Raw genomic sequence first — 19,596 nt, forward strand, 5'->3', positions numbered from 1 at the left:
GCTAGTCTCTAACACTACTTTTGTCCTTTGCTGGACTGAGGTAATTCAAAAGATAAAAAAGTGAAGTTTGTTCATACTTTTAGATACATGATAAACTGAAGAAAAAACATGTTTAAATATACAAGTTTTTCAATTAAAGGATAAATGTAAACCTTATAAAACACGGAAATCAGAACATGCTTGGACACGGATTTTTATTGCATTGCTTCCTCTCAATCTTTATACTTTTCCCAGAGCAAGATTTTCCTCCAAACGCAGGAGCAGGGTTTGTACATGAACGTAATAGTTGTCGTGAAGTTATACCACCACCACAAGTAACATTACAGGAGGTCCACTCGATAAATGGCTTAAAAGGTGTCCAATTCCCATCAACTAAGAAGCAAAAATATATTGGTAATAATTTAGAACAACGTAATTAAAAGAAATGTTTTATACTATGCACAGAGAGATGCATACAACTCTTGCTTCTGATAAAACCGTAAGAATTTCGGGGGGAGGGGGGTCATTCCCTGTTTACAGATTTATTTTTTTTTATTTTTATTTCACATAAATCACTATTGTTATTTTACCGTTTCATTTCTTCTAATTAAAAAAAATATTTATTTAATTGTGTATAACAATTGATTATACAACCTGGACAATATTTGATTTAGACATGATTTTGTTTCATAAGGATTTTATATATTTATATTAAAAAAACCTGTTAACGTTGATATAAAAAAGGTGAAAACGTGATAAAAAAGAATCTTAGCTGGATATGTCTTTTATCCAACTAGTTGCGCTTTTCTTAATCCCTGGCCCCTCGGTTCAGTGATTAAAAAAGCACACAATTCATTAGATTAAATCATATCCAACAACAAAGAATAAATTACAAATGGTCTTTTGCATAAACGTGATTTCACTGTCTATCTCTTGATAATAAAATCAAGACTATGGAATTTATATGTTATAACATGTTCACGAGTTTACCTTTTTGATATTTGTTAACAAATGTTTGAATTATGTAAGTAAGTAAATGCTGTACATAAATTTAACAATTTTGGTTCAGTATTCAAATCATGATTATTGTTTTTTAAAAAAGTTATTAACAAAACTTGCTTCAGCTATATTATTTTTTAAAATATCAATTCAAAATTTACCAGGGCAGTTGTGCTTATTGCAGGTGATATGTTGATTTGACAATCCAACACAGTTCTTTCCTCCATATTTGGGTCTCGGGTTTGTACAGTAGCGATATCGCCTTTTAGTTCCTCCACCGCATGACTCGTTACAGAGGGACCAACTTCCCCAAGTACTGTATCCGCCATTAACTGTTGATACATTTGATTGATATCTGATTCATGTGATGACAATGAAAAATTATTTTAAATTTACAATCAGTGCAACTAAAAATATCATCTGCCACTGGCCAATAGTATCTTTTTTCGAGTAGTACACAACTCTCTGAGTATAGAGTTGTTCATTTCTGTATATGCCAAAAATACAAAACTAAACGGTATTTTAAATCAAAAGTCTGTTACAGTACTAATTTGCACAAAAAACATGTTAACGTGTTATTATATTATTTATATTTTGTCGCCAATACAATTGCGATTTACCTGGACATTTCTGGTTATTGCATGATGTGTTTTGGTATGACAACCCTTTACATTTTCTGCCCCCATACTTAGGTTTAGGTTTTGTACACGACCTATATCGAGTTCTAGTTCCACCTCCACATAATTTACTGCAAGAACTCCACACTCCCCAGCTTGTGTATCCACCATGAACTGTTTCGAAAATAATTTTTTGTGTTTTTTTTTTAGTTTGAAGTTTAAAAAATAATGATTCAAAACACACTTTTAAAAGCCTTCGGCAACTGCAGTAACTACATATAGAAATTAAAATCTTTTATATTACTTTATATTTATTATTATTATTATTATTATTATTATTTTCCTCAAATTGTGAATAATGAATATATAAATCTTCAGACAAATATAAGAGGTATTCTTCAGGAATATGGCCAAACAAAATTTTAAGAATAAAAAGACATTTTGTTCGTTTCTGATAATTCCTTCAGATAATGAACCAATATCAAACTTTAACTTTTGGATGCTACCCTTTCAGTGTGCGATTTAGATTAAATACTCACCTGGGCATTTCTGGTTGTTACATGTTTTATATTGATATGAGATTCCTTTACACTGTCGTCCGCCATGCATAGGCTTTGGACTTGTACAATATCGGTACCGAGTTTTAGTTCCGCCTCCACATGATTTACTGCAGGAATTCCAATCTGCCCAGCTTGTATAACCACCGTGAACTGTTAACATAAACTTTTACCTATCAGAATTTAGTACATCGATCAGTTATGTACTAATGAGCAAAATTATGGAATTTGTCAAAAGCGAATACATGTAAATTCATGGTAAAGTTTTGTACATTTTGTCATGCATTCCATAAGTTACATTAACCTATTTAGAAAGGGTTATGTCAAATCGTTAACTTCTTAATGTAGGAAAGTAACCAAAGTGCCGATGTTGCAATTCTGAAGTCTCAGTCTAGATTTGTATTTCGTTAAAAAAAACACTGGTACAGTTGTATGCCTATGTGTACACTGTGTATCCATTGTACATTTCCTGTATAATGTGTAATGCAAGAAACATATAGAGATTAACATGTAAAAATGTTCAATCAATACCCAAAGAAAAAAAAAGGAAAAGCTTAAACAGAGATGGATTTAAACATCACAAAGAAAACTTTCTTGATAAAAATATAGTAGTACTGACCAGGACATTTATGGCTGTTGCATGATGTAAGCTGTTTATACGATCCTGTGCATTTCCTTCCGCCATGCTTTGGTCTGGGATTTGTACAGTATCGGTAACGATATTTAGTTCCACCTCCGCATATTTTATTGCAAGAATTCCATGTTCCCCAGCTTGTGTAACCACCATGAACTGTTAATAATAAAAGTTTACATTTTAATTCATCAATATTAGAGCAATATATAAATGCTTATAAAGATATTATATTACATTTGTGAACTGGGGTATTTTGAACATGTGTAAGGCATTTGTAATATATGGTTTGTTTAATTAGATTAATTTTATGTTTTCTTTCACAATGTCATTCTTGTTTCATTTGCTATTTTACGTGTAAATAAACCGTATGATTTATTACAAGAAAGTACTCAAATTGTTGATATCTTCAGAGCAAAACAACGAAAATGTGATCTTTCAACCATAATGATTTCCGATTTATTCTAAATATTTGAATCTCGCATCATTATCACCATTAATCCTCAACTCAAAGATAAATAAAATACCTGGACAATATTTTTGAAAACATCGAACTGATTTATAGGTTCGAGAAGATCCACTACAGCTCCGACCTCCATATCGCGGTGAAGGTTTATTACAGTATCTCTTCCGATACATAGTCCTCGTACCATATCCACATGACTTGTTACATCCACTGTATTGGGACCAACTGTACCAGCTACCCCAATGGCCGTTTACTATAATTAGTAGGAAAAAAGAAGGTTCCGTTTCAATAAGAATCTGGCCCTGTTACATTTCGAAATGAGATATTGTTCTTAGAGAGTCAAAATTCCGCTTTCTACTCATAGTCAATGCACTATAAAGTTATACAACTCTCAATCTTCTTTTTACATGACTTCTTTTATGTCAGTTGTGACATCATGATCTTTTAAATTTTCTCATATTTTCTTAAAGAGTTGCAATAACCCAAAGCCGTATTTTTTCTCTTAAAATTATATCGTTGTTTCTAATGTGAATATATTTTTATGTTTTAATTTACTAAACATATTTTGGGTTTGCCATAGTAAAATAGACACTGCCATTTTTTCTATAATAATTAAGGGTACTAGTATACAACTCTTATTCTCCTCCTCATCTTCGCTATCCAAGGGTGACGATCCGCTGCTCGTTAAAAGAGGAGAGGAGCGGATTGTCAACCTTGCCTAGCAAAGATGCCACCTCCTATACCACTGGATAAAATTATATGATACTATCACAGATTCTGTATTACATAATTTCATTGTACTTTTTGACCTGACACTTAATTCGGGTCTCAAAGAGCAAGTTATATGCACTTTACAATTATTTGTCATTAATATTCCTTTAACTTACCCCCCCCCCCCCCGTTCACACACAGACGCCGCTTCTAATACGATCAAAGCGTGGCCGAAAGCGTGGCCGATCGTGACAAATCGCAGGAGAAACGTAGTGGGGTCTTCATAAGCGCAGTATGATCGCAGTAGGGTCTTCATGATTGGGGAGCTCTACGCTCTCGCCACGCTTATTTTGAACATGTTCAAAACAAGCGTAGTGGGATCGTGGCCAACAGGAATCGGGGTAAAGTCGTAAAAAGAGCGGAGTAAAATCGCCGCAATCGTACAAGCAGCGCGGAAGCATCGTGGAAAGGTCTTTGTGATCGTAGTAAAAGCGCAGTGAAAGCGTAGTATAATCGGTAACTTATCAAGTACGCTCCTACAACGCTCACACTACGTTCTTACTACGTTCCCACTGCGATCTCTCTACGTTCCTGGCGACCCTTCAAAGACCTACAATGACGTTACGCCGATCATACCACGACCTATCAGGCAGCTGTTTGTTTTTATATTTCACCAAGCATCATCTGTCAATTACATGCAAAGGGTGACGAAAGAAGTGACGTTCATTTTCATTTGATACTTCGAACTTGCCACAGTAACAATATAAAATGCCCCGAAAACCGCGTGGAAGAGGCCGGGAAAAAGTTGCAAGTTCTGTGACTCAAGACCTCACAAATCCTGCTGAAGAAAATCCTGAAGCCGGGAATGAGCATGATGAACCTTCGACTGTTGAAGCTGGTGCTCTTCCCTCCACGGAAACGCCTCAGCCTGATGATCCCTCTGTTCAATTCAATGTAGAAGAAAGTAGTAATGTTCTTCGGCAGAAACGCAGGAAAATGCAGACAGACCTTACAGAGGACCTGGAGCAGACTATGGTTGAATGGCTCAGTGCACATCCAATCCTTTACAACAAAAAGCTAAAGGGGTATAAAGAAACCCAGAAGAAAGAATATCTCTGGAGGGAAAAAGCTAATCTGCTTGTAAAAGACGTTGACATAATTAAAACCTGGTACAGTAGCATTCGAACAAGGTATGGGCGGCTGAAGAAAACGCGATCCGGTGCTCCCGATAAGGAATTAACAGAAAGGGACAGTTGGATTCTGCGTGAGTTTGGTTTCCTGCAGCCCCATATCATTGAAGTCAAAAAACGCACCGCTGTTAGTGTAAGTAGATAACCAAACATACATTATAGGTTCGAAATAATGTCATATGCTTGAGTGTTGATGCCTTTGGAACAAACGAATTTCCAAGCAAAAACTGGAAAAAAATGGCTTAACAGGCATATACCACCCCCCACCCCCCTCATCCCCAACTTTTTCCACACAAAACCTCTACTATTGAAAATGTTCATTGAAAGGTTGGTTGCCCCCCATTGTATGCAAAAATTCTGGCCCTGAAAGAACTTGGTACAGAAAAAAAATTGGCCTCTAACCCCCCCCCCCCCCCCCCCCCGAAATAGTGTTTTTGTTATCCTTTTTTATGTTTTATTTTTTTTTGGCTTGTCAACTTTTTCAAATAAGTATTTTTTTTCTCTGGCTCCCCCCATTTCAAAAGTGATGCTACATACGTTGCTGTTTAATTAATTAAAAAGCCAGCTGTACAATAGAACAACGCGATGTTTGTTAATTAAGGAATGAAGCTTATTTCAACTTTTGTTATACGATATAACATAACTTGAGGCAGTTTACGCTTTATAAACCGCGAAGCGGTTTATAAAAAAGCGTAAACTGCCCCAAGTTATGTTATATCGTATAACAAAAGTTGAAATAAGCTTCATTCCTTATAATTTAATTTCAATGTAGACAATGATACAATTTTTCCATTTTTTTACTTCGGAAAAGGCTTCAAATATAGCACATTTTAAAAGTTAACGTCCAGCGGAGTCATACGTTTTTAACGTAACTCATTGTGACGTAGGCAAGTTATGTTATACAAAATGGATAAAACTGTTTAACCAATCAAATGACGTGTTACCAATGAAATTAAATTATTTTTCATTACAGAAGAAAATGTTGATAATGTATCAATTCTTACTTATTTTCGTAACAGATGACGGCGAAGTTGGTCCCAACAAACCCCGAAGAGACTTTGACATCAGACTCTACTGATGCCCAAGCTGATACCGCTTGTACAGGCTCTCTTTACGTTAACGCCCTCGATTATTCCGCTACAACGGTATCCACTTCCACAAGTGTATCTTCAACATCAACGTATTCAAAAGCCTCCCGAACTCAAAACCGAACCTCTGATGATGCAATCTTAGCAGACCTGGCAAGTAGTCGGGAACAGCTTATTAACTTGCAGCGAGAGTTGCTGGGTCGCATCAAGAATACACCTGAACCGAATGAGCGCGATGCCTTCATGGAGTGGGTTAAGAAAGCCGTGGCAGGCCTAAATAAGTCTCTTTGGCGCCGCTTCCAGACTGACGTACAACAACTGGTGAGCCGCTACACTGACATGCAGGAGAAGCAGCAACAACAGATCCAGCCCAGACCTGATCTATCCTCAAACAAGGATAGTGATCCCTGTTCCATACAGTGGCAGCCTAGTCCCACACAATGGCCATCCCAAGTCGTCAATACAACTTCTGTGTGGGGATCGCAGGAACGTGCTTGGGTGCAGCAGCAGCAGTTTCAGCAGCAATTTTAAGACAAGCAAGCAGGTACCCCTCCTGTTAGTAGACCGTCACAAGAGGGATCAAGTGTGGTGTTTGCAGGCCTAAGCTCTCTTTTAGAAGTGGATGACGGACAACATGGACGCCAGCAGCAGTAAACGCCAATCAATACAATACATAGAAGACACATGCAGTTCTAGCAATATCACTTTATTTTTGCAGCAGTCTAACTTCTAAAAGCTATTTTGAAGTCGTGTCAGACATGCAGTTAATTGACATTAGTAGTTCATTTTGATTTTAAAATCAGATCAGTTAGATTTTTGATGTACACTGTTTATATGTACAATTTTGTGCATATTATTTAGTTCAAAATTTGTAATTATAAAGCCAATATACACTTCTACTTGTGTAAACTCGATTGTATTACTGTTTTTTTTTTCATTAATTGTAATGTTTGTCTGTGCGTCCTGTCTTGTGTTCTTTATTTGTATATGTTTTACGAATGAGATTATACCGCACATATAATTCTTCAAAAGTGCAACACTATACAAAATAATACATACTAGTGGGGAATCATTCTCTCCTGCCATGGTACCAATCCTACCGGGCTGTTAAAATATAGAGTTTAAGTAGTTCCCTTTGTCTCTTCCCAGCGATGCTGTCCTTGTTTGGTCCTCCTGGCATCTGTACCTCGTGCATGTTAGCTTCTTGTCTCCAGGCACCGAGCTCCGTATTGTGATTATCATCTTCCTGGTCAAGTTGGGCATTTTGTAAAGCCGGGTAGCGCAATCTCATGAGGTTATGAAGGCAAACACAACACTCAATGATGTCTTGTATCACTGCTGGGAATTGCTGCATGATTGTAAGTAATACCTGCCATCTTTGTGCCAAAATACCAAAAGCATTTTCAATCACACGGCGACCCCTTGATATTCCGTAGTTTGTGATTAAGTGCTCTCTGGTTAGACCCCTTTGCGAATAAGGTTTCATCAAATATGTCCTCAACACAAATGTATCATCTCCCAGAATAAAGTAGGACATCGGCTCGTTGTCATGAGGAAGTGGGTCTGGCACTGGAAATCCAATTGTTCTGTCTTCGAGGCACTATTTCAACTCAGATTCGTTAAAAATTTGAGCATCAGACATTGAACCAAGATCTCCGCAGTCAATCCATAGAAATTTATAATCAGCATCTACCAGTGCTAGTAGCACTACGGAAAAGAAGTGCTTGTAATTGTGGTAAAGCGAGCCACTGTTCGGGGGACATCTGATGGCCACGTGTTTGCCATCCAGGGCTCTGCATGCATGTGGGACATTCCATCTGTTCTTGAACTCGTCTGCTATGAGAGACCATTCATCTGGAGTTATTGGACATTTTATTACTTCGTCTTTAAATTCCGCACAAATAGCCTGGCAGACCTCAGGAATGAGACACGCTATCGTATTCTTAGCCACTCTGAAGTTATACATTAAACTAGGGTACTTATCTCCTGAAGCGAAATGTCTTATAGTAATGGCAAGTTTGACACCTGGTTCAAGCGCTTTCCTCCAGCCTGTATCTTTCTTCTGAATCATAGGCCCAACTCTCTGGAGCAGCTCATCAAACATCGCTGGTTCCATCCTCAAAAAGTTGAAGAAAGAATTGGTGTCTTCCATTCTGAGTTCTCGCAGAAGTGTGTCATACTGTCCAAACTGGAGCCTCCTATCTGCAGATAGCCATGGCCGTACCCAGTATCTCCTTGGCCTTCTTCTGCGCCTCAACCTGTAAACTACCTGTTCAATATCAAGATCCACTAACATTTGTTGTTGCTGAAGTAAAGCCATATGAATCAGATTATCATTTATACGTCCGTTAATGTCTGAAGTTTGGACAGAAGAGAACAATATGTTTTAAACCCAAGATATATATACATCATCGCCTTAATCGTACTAGAAGCGTATTACAATCGTAGTATGACCGGCACCACCGTAGCGATATCGTCGTACAGTCATCTAGGTCTGTGTAGCGTCGTAGTATGATCTTGAATATCGTAGCGGCATCGTAGCATAAACGCAGTAAACACGGCTGCTGGTCGGCAACGGTCTTCGTAACATCGTAGAAGAAGCGTGTTATCAGCGTGTTTGACGTAGGAGCATCGTAGTAAGGTCGTCATAAAGACCATAATTTGCCAAATTGCTCTGTTTAGACGCCGATCGGCTACGATCTGCACCGATCTAAAACTTTTTAAGATCGTGGCTTGATCGGGATGATCGCCGTAGAGTCGCAGCTCTGTGTGAACGGGGGTTAAGTTAAATGTAATCATTAGTTTCCATAGTGTAGATTTTCATATTATAGTAGAAAAGGCACTTTCTGACAGGTTTAGTAAATTAAAAGGTAAATTAAGAGGTGCACAATGGCGCTATGTCACTAAGATTTCTGTTAAGGTCTCATTAAAGAATTATATGCAATATATTGCATATTTTTGCGCCCCCCACCCCCCTACACACACAACTGAATCATTTTTTTTTTTTTGAAAATTTATTGAAATGTGCTGAATTGTATCCATTATATTATATAAGAAATCTAAATTAACAAACAAGAGGCCCATGGGCCACATCGCTCACCTGAGAAGCTTTGACCATGCTGTAATACCTATTGTGACCCCACCCTACCCCAAGGATCATAATTTGGAAAATTTAAAATCTACACTATAGATGCTTCCACATAAGTTTCAGCTTTTCTGGCTCAGTGGTTCTTGAGAAGGAGATTTTCAAAGATTTTTCCTATATATATTTATATGTAAAACTTGGATTCTCTATTGTAGCCCCGCCCTACCCCCGGGGGTCATTATTTGAACAATTTTAAATCTACACTACCCAAAGATGCTTCCACATCAGTTTCAGTTTTTCTGGCCCAGTGGCTCTTGAGAGGAAGATTTTTAAAGATTTTTTCCTATATATGTCTATATAAAACTTTGATTCCCTATTCCCTATTTGATCGCCCAGCCCTGGGGATCATGATTTGAACAATTTTAAATCTATTCTACCAAAAATGCTTCCAAACAAGTTTCAGCTTTTCAGGCCCAGTGGTTCTTGAGAAGAAGATATTCAAAGATTTTTCCTATATATTTCTATGTAAAACTTTGATTCCCTATTGTGGCCCAACCCAACTCCCATTTGATTTGAACAATTTAGAATTTACACTATCCCTGGATGCTTCCACATAAGTTTGACATAAGTTTCAGCTTTTCTAGCCCAGTGGTTCTTGAGAAGAAGATTTTTTAATGACCCCACCCTATTTTTGTCTTTTCTTGATTATCTCTCCTTGTGTGGGGACTTGGCCCTTCATTTTCACCACTTAAATTTCCCTTTACCCAAGAATGCTTTGTACAAAGTTTGGTGATTATTGACGCAGTGGTTCTAAGAAGAAGTCGAAAATTTCTATATAAAATTTGGATTCCCTATAGTAGCCCCGCCCTACTCCCAGAGGTCATAAAATCTAGACTACCCCAAGATGCTTCCACATAAGTTTCAGCCTTTCTGGCCCAGTGGTTCTTAAGAAGAAGATTTTCAAAGATTTTTCTTAGATATTTCTATATAAAAATTTGATTCCCTATTGTGGCCCCGCCCAACCCTCAGGGGTCATGATTTGAACAATTTAGAATCTAGACTACACCAATACGCTTCCACCTAAGTTTCAGCCTTTCTGGCCCAGTGGTTCTTAAGAAGAAGATTTTCAATGATTTTTCCTATATATTTCTATGTAAAACTTGGATTCCCTATTGTGGCCCCGCCCAACCCCAGGGGGTCATGATTTAAGAATTTAGAATCTACTCTACCCAAGGATGCTTGCAAAAAAGTTTCAGCTTTTCTGGCCAAGTGGTTCTTGAGAATAAGATTTTAAAAAGATTTTTCCTATATATTTCTATGTAAAACTTGGATTCCCTATCGTAGTCCCGCCCTTCCCCCAGAGGTCATGATTTGAACAATTTAGAATAAAGACTACCCCAAGGATGCTTCCACATAAGTTTCAGCCTTTCTGACCAAGTGGTCTTAAGAAGAAGATTTTCAAAGATTTTTCCTATATATTTCTATTTAAAATTTTGATTCTATCGTGTGGCCCTGCCCAACCCCCGGGGGTCATGATTTGAACAATTTAGAATTTACACTATCCCTGGATGCTTACACATAAGTTTCAGCTTTTCTGGCCCAGTGGTTCTTGAGAAGATTTTTTAATGACCCCACCCTATTTTTGTCTTTTCTTGATTATCTCTCCTTATGTGGGGACTTGGCCCTTCATTTTAACCACTTAAATTTCCCTTCACCCAAGAAAGCTTTGTACAAAGTTTGGTCAAAATTGACCCAGTGGTTCTAAGAAGAAGTCGAAAATGTGAAAAGTTTACAGACGGACAGACGGACAGACGACGGACAAAATGTGATGAGAAAGGAAAAATATTATAGTTTCAAAGGTATTTGGTGGTTTTTATGACATCACAAACTATCCGGATTTGATGTTATTTTTCAAAAAGAGAAAAAAAAAAAGAGAGAAAATTTGCTCAATTTCTATTATGAAATTTATAGAGTGCAGGCCTGCTCCAGAACAATATTTACATATTTTTTGCTATTATCATTCTATACTTTATATAAAAATATTGTGTTGGAGCAGACCTGCGCTGGCTGATTTTTTTTACTCAAAATATCCAAGTAATATTCACCTTTTCGTGTAAAACTCGTGGAAAATTTAAATTAACGTCTTTTTCCTGACGTCATATTAAACATATAGCGTAATGGCTTAAGAAAACATTCAGTGCTTTGAAATATGCAGATATTCCTCTGTTTTAGAGCATTATTATATTTTTCTCTATGATTTCTATTATTTTGGGGCAAATACTGGTCATTACTACATATAGTCCATTCATTTAGTGGTATAAGAGGAGTTTCAGATAATAGATGAGTTCCTCAATGCCTAATAAATATACGGACGTACAGATGAACGGACGGACGAAGATACCAGTTACTATATATCCTCCCGCTTTTTAGCGGGGAAATACTTAACATATCCAAGGTAAAAAAATTTAAATCACAATCTCACTCAAATTTTCCTAGATACAATAATATTAACCGCCCTTACCTGGACATTTGTGGTTTTTATATGACATGTACTGATATGATAACCCTCCACATTTTCTACCTCCATACTTTGGTTTTGGATTCGTACAATGTCGGTATCGATATTTATATCCACCTCCACAGTATCTACTGCAGGAACCCCACGAACCCCAACCGGTATAACCACCGTGGACTGTTTATTATACAATTAAAAGTTTCATGACGCACAATTTCACAAGCTTGATTTACAGATAAGACAAGAAAGACATTTGTCTGGAGCCATTACATATGATTTTTGCAGGTAGGTACATGTACATGTATTCAGTATGAATGTATTTTTTCAAACATTATAATTTTCTTTCTTTACAACAGAAAAAAATACTATAGTAGTCAGTGATTCAAACTCTATTCTTAAATGTAATATATGGAGTTAATAAACTGCATTCAAGCTCTAATCAAAGTCCATTAAACAATGCAAATTTTGAGAAGGGAAAACACAGACTTCCTAAAAATCAGAGGTGGAATCAGGTGCCCTGGAGGAGTGAGCATCCTCTACCAACATTTCACAATATGACAGTAAGCACCATTACAACAGTACAATGAAACTTATGTCTATATATTAACTGTGTTATTATATTTATTGTAATTTCCATTCTTATGTCGATACGATAAATCCTGGTGACCTTGAGATAAAAGATACCACAGAGTCTGACACATCTGTATCATATTTGAATATTTTACTTGAAAACGACGTTAATGGTAATCTAACAACCAAGCTCTATGATAAACATGATGACTAACTTTTCTATCGTCAACTTCCATTACTTATGCAGCAATATACCTTAATCACCTGCATACGGACTTTATGTATCTCCGTTGATTCGATACGCAAAAGCATGCTCTACGTATGAACAATTTCTAAAACGAGATAAATTATTGATAAACAAGTTGATGAAACAAGAATATCAGCAGTCTCGTTTTAAGTCATTTTGTTAGTTCTATGGCAGATACAAGGACCTTGTCAGCAAATACAATTTATCATTGAGTCAAATGCTGACTGAAGTTTTTCATACTAATTGTCAGTCCATTATTTATACACTTAATTGACGACGGATTTGTCAATTGTTTCCCAATCATGACAGGGAGCACACAGCGGGTGTGATCAGTTGGTAGGGGATGCTCTCTCCTCCATGACACCTGATCCCACCTTTGATTTTTTGGGGTCCATGTTCGCTCTCTCCTGTTTTGTATTGTTTGATGGGCTTTTGATCTTGAATACTCTTCGTTATCTCCATATGTCCATCTAAAAATCTTATTCTAACAAAACTATGAAATTTTATATGAATGTGAAATAAGTACCTGGACAATACTTTCGGAGACATCGAACTGATTTATAGGTTCGAGAAGACCCTTTACAACTCCGTCCGCCATAACGCGGTGAAGGTTTATTACAGTATCTCTTCCGATACATAGTCCTCGTACCATATCCACATGACTTGTTACATCCACGGTATTGGGACCAACTGTACCAGCTACCCCAATGGCCGTTTACTATTGAGTAAATAATACATCATCAAACTTGATGTTTTGATATGCTAGTAGTGTGTTAGAGAAGTCATAATTTTAATGATGTCAAGAAGCAGAATTGAATATAGAGTTCACTTAGGGCGTGCTTGATTGGTAGCTTGAATTTTCGGAATTGGCGGAATTACAATCAAGTTCGCCGGACTTCAGTTCTGGCGCAGTTCTATCAATTCCGTGTTGAGAGGTGGTGTGAAATGAATTAAAGATGGCGACTACTGTGTACATTTGTCAAGAGTGCCGATTCAAACATGTATGAAGTTTTTCCCTGTATTTGGACCCTAATACAGTCCTATAGACCTATTTGCAGATTAAAAATTTAATATTGTTCTCATAATATTACAATTCAAATCATGTTAATTTAAAGTTAACATAAGAGCTGTACAGCAAACATCATGATATTCTGTTCTTCACATCATTCACTCGCACTTTCATCCTCCATTGCGTCTTACAATAAATCATTTAATAAGATAGGAAGAATTTCTTTATTTGTCGAGCTGCAGCCGCCAATCGTCGGAAACCCAGGGGTGATCTCATCTTTACTTATCACCCGTGGGCAAACTCGCCGAAAAATCGTCGCATGTAATTATATATGCATGGGTCATTTGATTGGCCGCTTCACAGAGTCGCGATGCCAAACAACGAATTACAGTTCACGTTACGTATGCATGTTCGGCATTGCCAAAAACATGAAAAACTCATTCCGTAGTTAACGCAGCTGATAAATCCACTCACCGGTGCCTTTTGAGGTAAGAAAGAGGTACTCCTATATAATATCTGACGGACATTAATGTCAGTGACCTGTACGAATTGACTTTCATTCTATTAAATCAAACTTTGCATGTTTTAACGAGTGTCAAAATATTGACCATAAAAAGCAAAGTAATAAACGTATTTTTCAAAATTGAAGAGTTCCAACTTTCTGGTTGGTTGACTAAAAACAACAAATTAGCATATTTTACGGCTATATTTCGGCGTATTTGCCCCCGGGTGATAAGTAAAGACGAGATCACCCGTGGGTTTCCGACGATGGCTGCAGCCATATTGTGAACTAATTCCGATTCCACTTTTACTTGAATGATAGAATTTTTGGAACTCTCGGAATTGAAATCTGACTTTACAATCAAGCACACCCTTGATTTTTATATCATGATCAGTCATTCATTTGCCTCAAAGTCATTAAGTAATATTAAACATGAAGAACATAGTCTAATAGTATACACTGGTGACAAAATATTGTACCATGCTTTTATCAGAATTTAAAGTGATTGCAACTATGCAGTTTCTTTCTTTATTTGATAGTTTGTAATTTATAATAATTTTTCTTATTCATTAATATGGATGTGACCTCGGTATTAGGGGTATCATCCGACGGACTCGTGAAAATTAGTGGCATTTTGCTTAATTATAATAACAACTGTCGTTGATCAAATTCTTTCTTTGAAGCAGCACTAGCAAGAGAATCACATTTCGAGCATAGGTATTCAACGTAACAGGAGGTTCAATAATTTTATCTGAAGTTTTACTTAATCAAAGACATATGAGCAGTGATTCAATGCCTATTTCAAATTTGAAATTGTGCAGAATTAAAGTGAAACAAAATTTTATCAAAACCTTAAATCTTCAACTCAAAATAAAATTGTACCTGGACAATGTGTTCCATAACATCGAACATATTTATAGGAACGAGAAGATCCTCTACAGCTCCGTCCTCCATAACGCGGTGAAGGTTTATTACAGTATCTGTTTCGATACATAGTCTTTGTTCCATATCCACATGACTTGCTACATCCTCTGTATTGGGACCAACCGTACCAGCTTCCCCAATTGCCGTTTACTAATATATTAATAGAGATGTCCTTATAAATCGGATTTTTCGTATTTAGTATGTATGTGTCTTAATTCTACATTCCTAGTGTAATCTTTGTAAAAATAAAATCAATTACATGGAAGTAAGTAATTTAATGAAGAAATCAGAATAAAAGCATTTTAAGTTTATGTTTGCCATACGTGTAAGTGCAATCTCCGAACATCTCAACTATGTACAAAAGAGACAAGAATGACAATCGTCAAAACCAAAAATATATTAATTTGTTTTGGACGCACACATGATCTGAAAACCATTCAGATATTAATCTTTTTTTCACAGATTTGAAAGTGGTGATTCAATGACGGTTTTACCATCTAAAATATATAATTGTCAATGAAACATAAACCCACATCCTCGAAAAATTGCTTCTTACATATATCATCATTCTTACCATTCAACTCAATTTGAGAGGTATATATTTACCTGGACAATGTTTTCTGAAGCATGTAACATATCTATAGGTACGAGAAGATCCACTACAGTAGCTTCCTCCATTTTTCCGAGGAGGACTGTTACAATATCTCTTGCGAATAAAAGTCTTTTTACCATAGCCACATGATCTATTACATCCTGAGTAGTGGGACCAACTGTTCCAGCTACCCCAATTGCCATTTACTAACAAATAAAGGAAAACTCCATCAAACTAGAGTTAGAGATTTTTAAAAAATGCATAAGGCGAAAAAAAGGAAATGTAGAACTAACCCCGTTTGTTAGTCGTCTGATCGCTGCTGGGTCATTCATTTTTTCAACTCAACGCATCTGCTAAACGCATTATGTTTCTATGTCCATTGGTGACGAGATATTTTATCATGCATTCATACTTAAAGTAGAAACTATGTCGGAAAAGTCTTTCTCACAAGATTTTCAAACTTTTCGTAATGATAAATTAGCGCTTAATTGCTCATCGTTCAGGTAAAAGCACATGGCATGTTTCCTTGTTATTAAATGTAGTGCAGCCTGTTAAACATGGAATGATAATTACATATTGCAACTTCACAATTTCAGCCATTTTTAGGGGTATTTGTCATGCAAAGAAGACAAAAAAAAAAAAAAAAAAAAAACACCACAAAATTACTTCTTTAAAAATCGTTGTTTTTTTGCTTATGAATTGAACAGTATTAAACAATATTTCTCGAGAATAAATTCTTTTTCATTCAATGGACATAAAAGATCAGTCCACATTAAAAAAATATAGACAAATGAAATCTATCTATTTTCAGTCAATTTTCCACCCTAAATTTATAAATATTTTCCAGAAATCTTTCTCAATAATTACAAAAAGTGATTAAAATATTTGCCTTTTCCCCCAAACTAACAGAGATAAGTTATTTTCCACTGCTACTTTTTCTTGACCTTTTTGCACCTACACAGAATTTAATTATTAAATGACAGTTTGAGGTTACATTCAGATTTACAATGTGAATATTTATCAAAAAAATCATATTTTTATTTTATAAGATCATATTTGACAGAAAATTTGTAATCAAACACCAATCATTAAAAACATTCATGAATAATTATCAAATAATTATGAAACGGAATGTACATAATTTCATGATAAATAGGACAAAATTAACATATTATCTTCAGCACATCTTTGACTAAGACACATTTATCAAGATATTATACTATATACTTAGCAACTGAAAATTTCTTAGAATTTTTGCATTCCTTCAAAATAGTTAACAATTGTCACAAAAAGTTGTGTAATTTCATTACATGAGATAGTCTTGGATTTTTAAATTCAAGATCTAGTAAATAAAAAGTAACTACAAGTTTCTCTGAAAAGTTATTTAGCTTAATACATGTAACCAAAACTATATAAATTGGATGCAGGTATTAAGGTTTTCAATCCCTAATAGGAACAAATTCAATGAAACTGAATACATAACAGATATGTAGGCATTGAATACCCAGTTTATTTAGACATGCTTCCCATATATTACTATTAGTATGTATAGTGGGATGTGTCCTAATTTATGACCTTGAAGTTTGGTAAGAGTTATCTCCCCTTTTTTTACTTAATGAAAAAAATTCATTCTAAAAAATTTAGCTGGTAAAAAAATTGTTTTCGATTGTCATTCTATTTTTAATGCTTAATGTATCTTTCCACTACAGAATTTATTGATATGCAAATTATTTGAAATTTTATTTTGAAAAAAACGCTTTTCCCCATAGACTTCAATGCAATCTTTGTTAATTAACTACTGCTTAATTAATTTCATTTTTTAAACTTTCTCGTGGGCAATCCTTTTTCACAATAAAATACTTTAATATAATATCAGATAATTATGTACTTGACGGACATTTAAGGGTAGGGAATTTGGTCCCATTAGGGATGGAAATCCTTAAGTTTATTTTTGCATGATTTTAAATTGAATTCCATTTATTTCAAAATGCTTTATTTTCTACCATTTTTGTTGAAGCTGTAAAGTACGAGAAAAGGTAACATTAGATTAATTATGACGTCATAATGGATCTAGCACAGACTAAAGACATTCACTAGATATGATGTCATACGACGTAGGTTCTACGTTAAATGCTTCTAAAAAAAACTTTTTTCCAGAATATTTTCAAGACTTCAAACATTTGTCGTTATTGAAAGCCCTACATTATTACACTTTCACAAACTAATTTTTCATATCGTGTCTCAAAACTAGGATGTAGGGGTGTATCTAGTATATTAGTCAAAGACATTAAAACTATGAAAAAAAATGTTCGGAAAGTCTATATAGTAAGGTAAAAATGTAATAATGCAAAACCAACAAACCAGTGATATCCTCTGGTATTTAGTTATTTCAGCTGTATCAGTGTAGAATGAAAACATAAAAAATAACAACTGTAGCTATGACTACAAACGCAGTTTAATCGGTGAAAGGATGTGAGGTATAAAATTTTCATTGATAATCTAAAATAAGAATTGGAAATTTATCAAGAAAAAAAATAGAACCTAATTTGATTGATTTATCTATTTTTTATATTCAAAGACATTACATACCTAAACTATAAATTTCTGTTTCATGAAAATCGTCTAGCGTCCATTAAAATGACAATAACAAGAAGTTAAAAAAAAAACCTCTTTTGGAGAAAATGGATATCAATGCGTTTTTATTGTTCTTTTAATCTGAGTAAGTGAATGCATAGCTGGGCGAAGCAGAATCTTTGAACTGAATTGTTCTAATTATCAACAAAAGAATTTAAAATTAGTTTAAGTATTATTAACATTGAATTATCTTGTTCTATAATTTTTAAACCAAATAGAAAAGCATATCGTCAGTTTTCCCTCTCTATGGGAGAGAAAGAGTTAGAGATAAAGAGACAGAGAGACAGAAACAGAATGAAATTTTATATAGAACAAGATGTGTTTGTGAAACACTATGCGCCCGGCGGCAACAAATCTTTTGAAAAAGCTATTTTTAGCATATATGTCTCAGTCAAGGCCATTGACATTTGAAAGAAATCGATTAGTAAAGTATGGATACCAAGTATGAAATCTCTATCTCTTGTGCCGGTTCAAAAGTTATGGCAAAGGTACGAAAAAACTATTTTTAGCATAAAGGTCACAGTAAAGGTCACAAGGTCATTGATTTTGGTGTCATTTGAAAGAAATTAATTAGTGGACTATGCATACTAAATACACAGTCTCTATCTTTTATGGTTCGAAAGTTATGGCAAAGGTACGAAAAAACTATTTTTAGGATATAGGTCACAGTAAAGGTCACAAGGTCATCGATCTTGATGTCATTTGAAAGGGTTTAATAAGTGGAGTATGCAAACCAAATATGAAGTCTCTATCTTTCATGGTTCAAAAGTTATGGCGAAGGTTAAAATTTGCAGATAAAAAGCTATTTTTAGCATATAGGTCACAGTCAAGGTCAGAAGGCCATTGAACTTGCTGTCATTTGAAATACCTTAATTAGTGGAGTATGTATACCAAATATGAAGTTTCTATCTTTCATGGTTCAAAAGGTATATCGAAGGTTAAAGTTTGCAGACAAACAGACAAACAAACAAACAAACAAACAAACAGACAAGCAGACACTACTGGCTTTTAAAACCCCTGTCCGTATGAAAATCCACTGTCTTTCTCTGTATCCTACAGCATTTTCACAGTAATCTACGGTTATCTACAGTATGCTACGGTATGCTAGTTCTGTATATACAGTAAATCTCTGTATGCCACTGTATGTATCCCCATCATGCCACAGTTACATACAGTAGGCCCCGATACGCCTATAGTATGTCACTGTACGGCTACTGTTTCCTACAGACAACTACGGTAAACCCCAGTATATGCCCCAGTACGCCCCTGTATATGTTCAT

General features: G+C 35.5%; 1 protein-coding gene across 1 annotated transcript; it reads right to left on the reverse strand.

The window, feature by feature from the left end:
- Positions 1-215: 215 nt before the first annotated feature.
- LOC134239452 (uncharacterized) lies at positions 216-15,885 on the reverse strand. Its single transcript, XM_062721633.1, has 6 exons — positions 15,697-15,885; positions 2,772-2,942; positions 2,135-2,305; positions 1,599-1,769; positions 1,140-1,310; positions 216-372 (listed from the first exon to the last, which is right to left on the reverse strand). Exons 1-6 carry the CDS (start codon positions 15,883-15,885, stop codon positions 298-300), a joined length of 948 nt encoding a protein of 315 aa, XP_062577617.1. The 3' UTR covers positions 216-297.
- Between the last annotated feature and the right edge of the window lie 3,711 nt (positions 15,886-19,596).

Source organism: Saccostrea cucullata, unplaced genomic scaffold, assembly GCF_032062105.1.
Source record: "Saccostrea cucullata isolate Sc308-1 unplaced genomic scaffold, CSIRO_AGI_Scuc_v1 ctg991, whole genome shotgun sequence".
Taxonomy (NCBI): domain Eukaryota; kingdom Metazoa; phylum Mollusca; class Bivalvia; order Ostreida; family Ostreidae; genus Saccostrea; species Saccostrea cuccullata.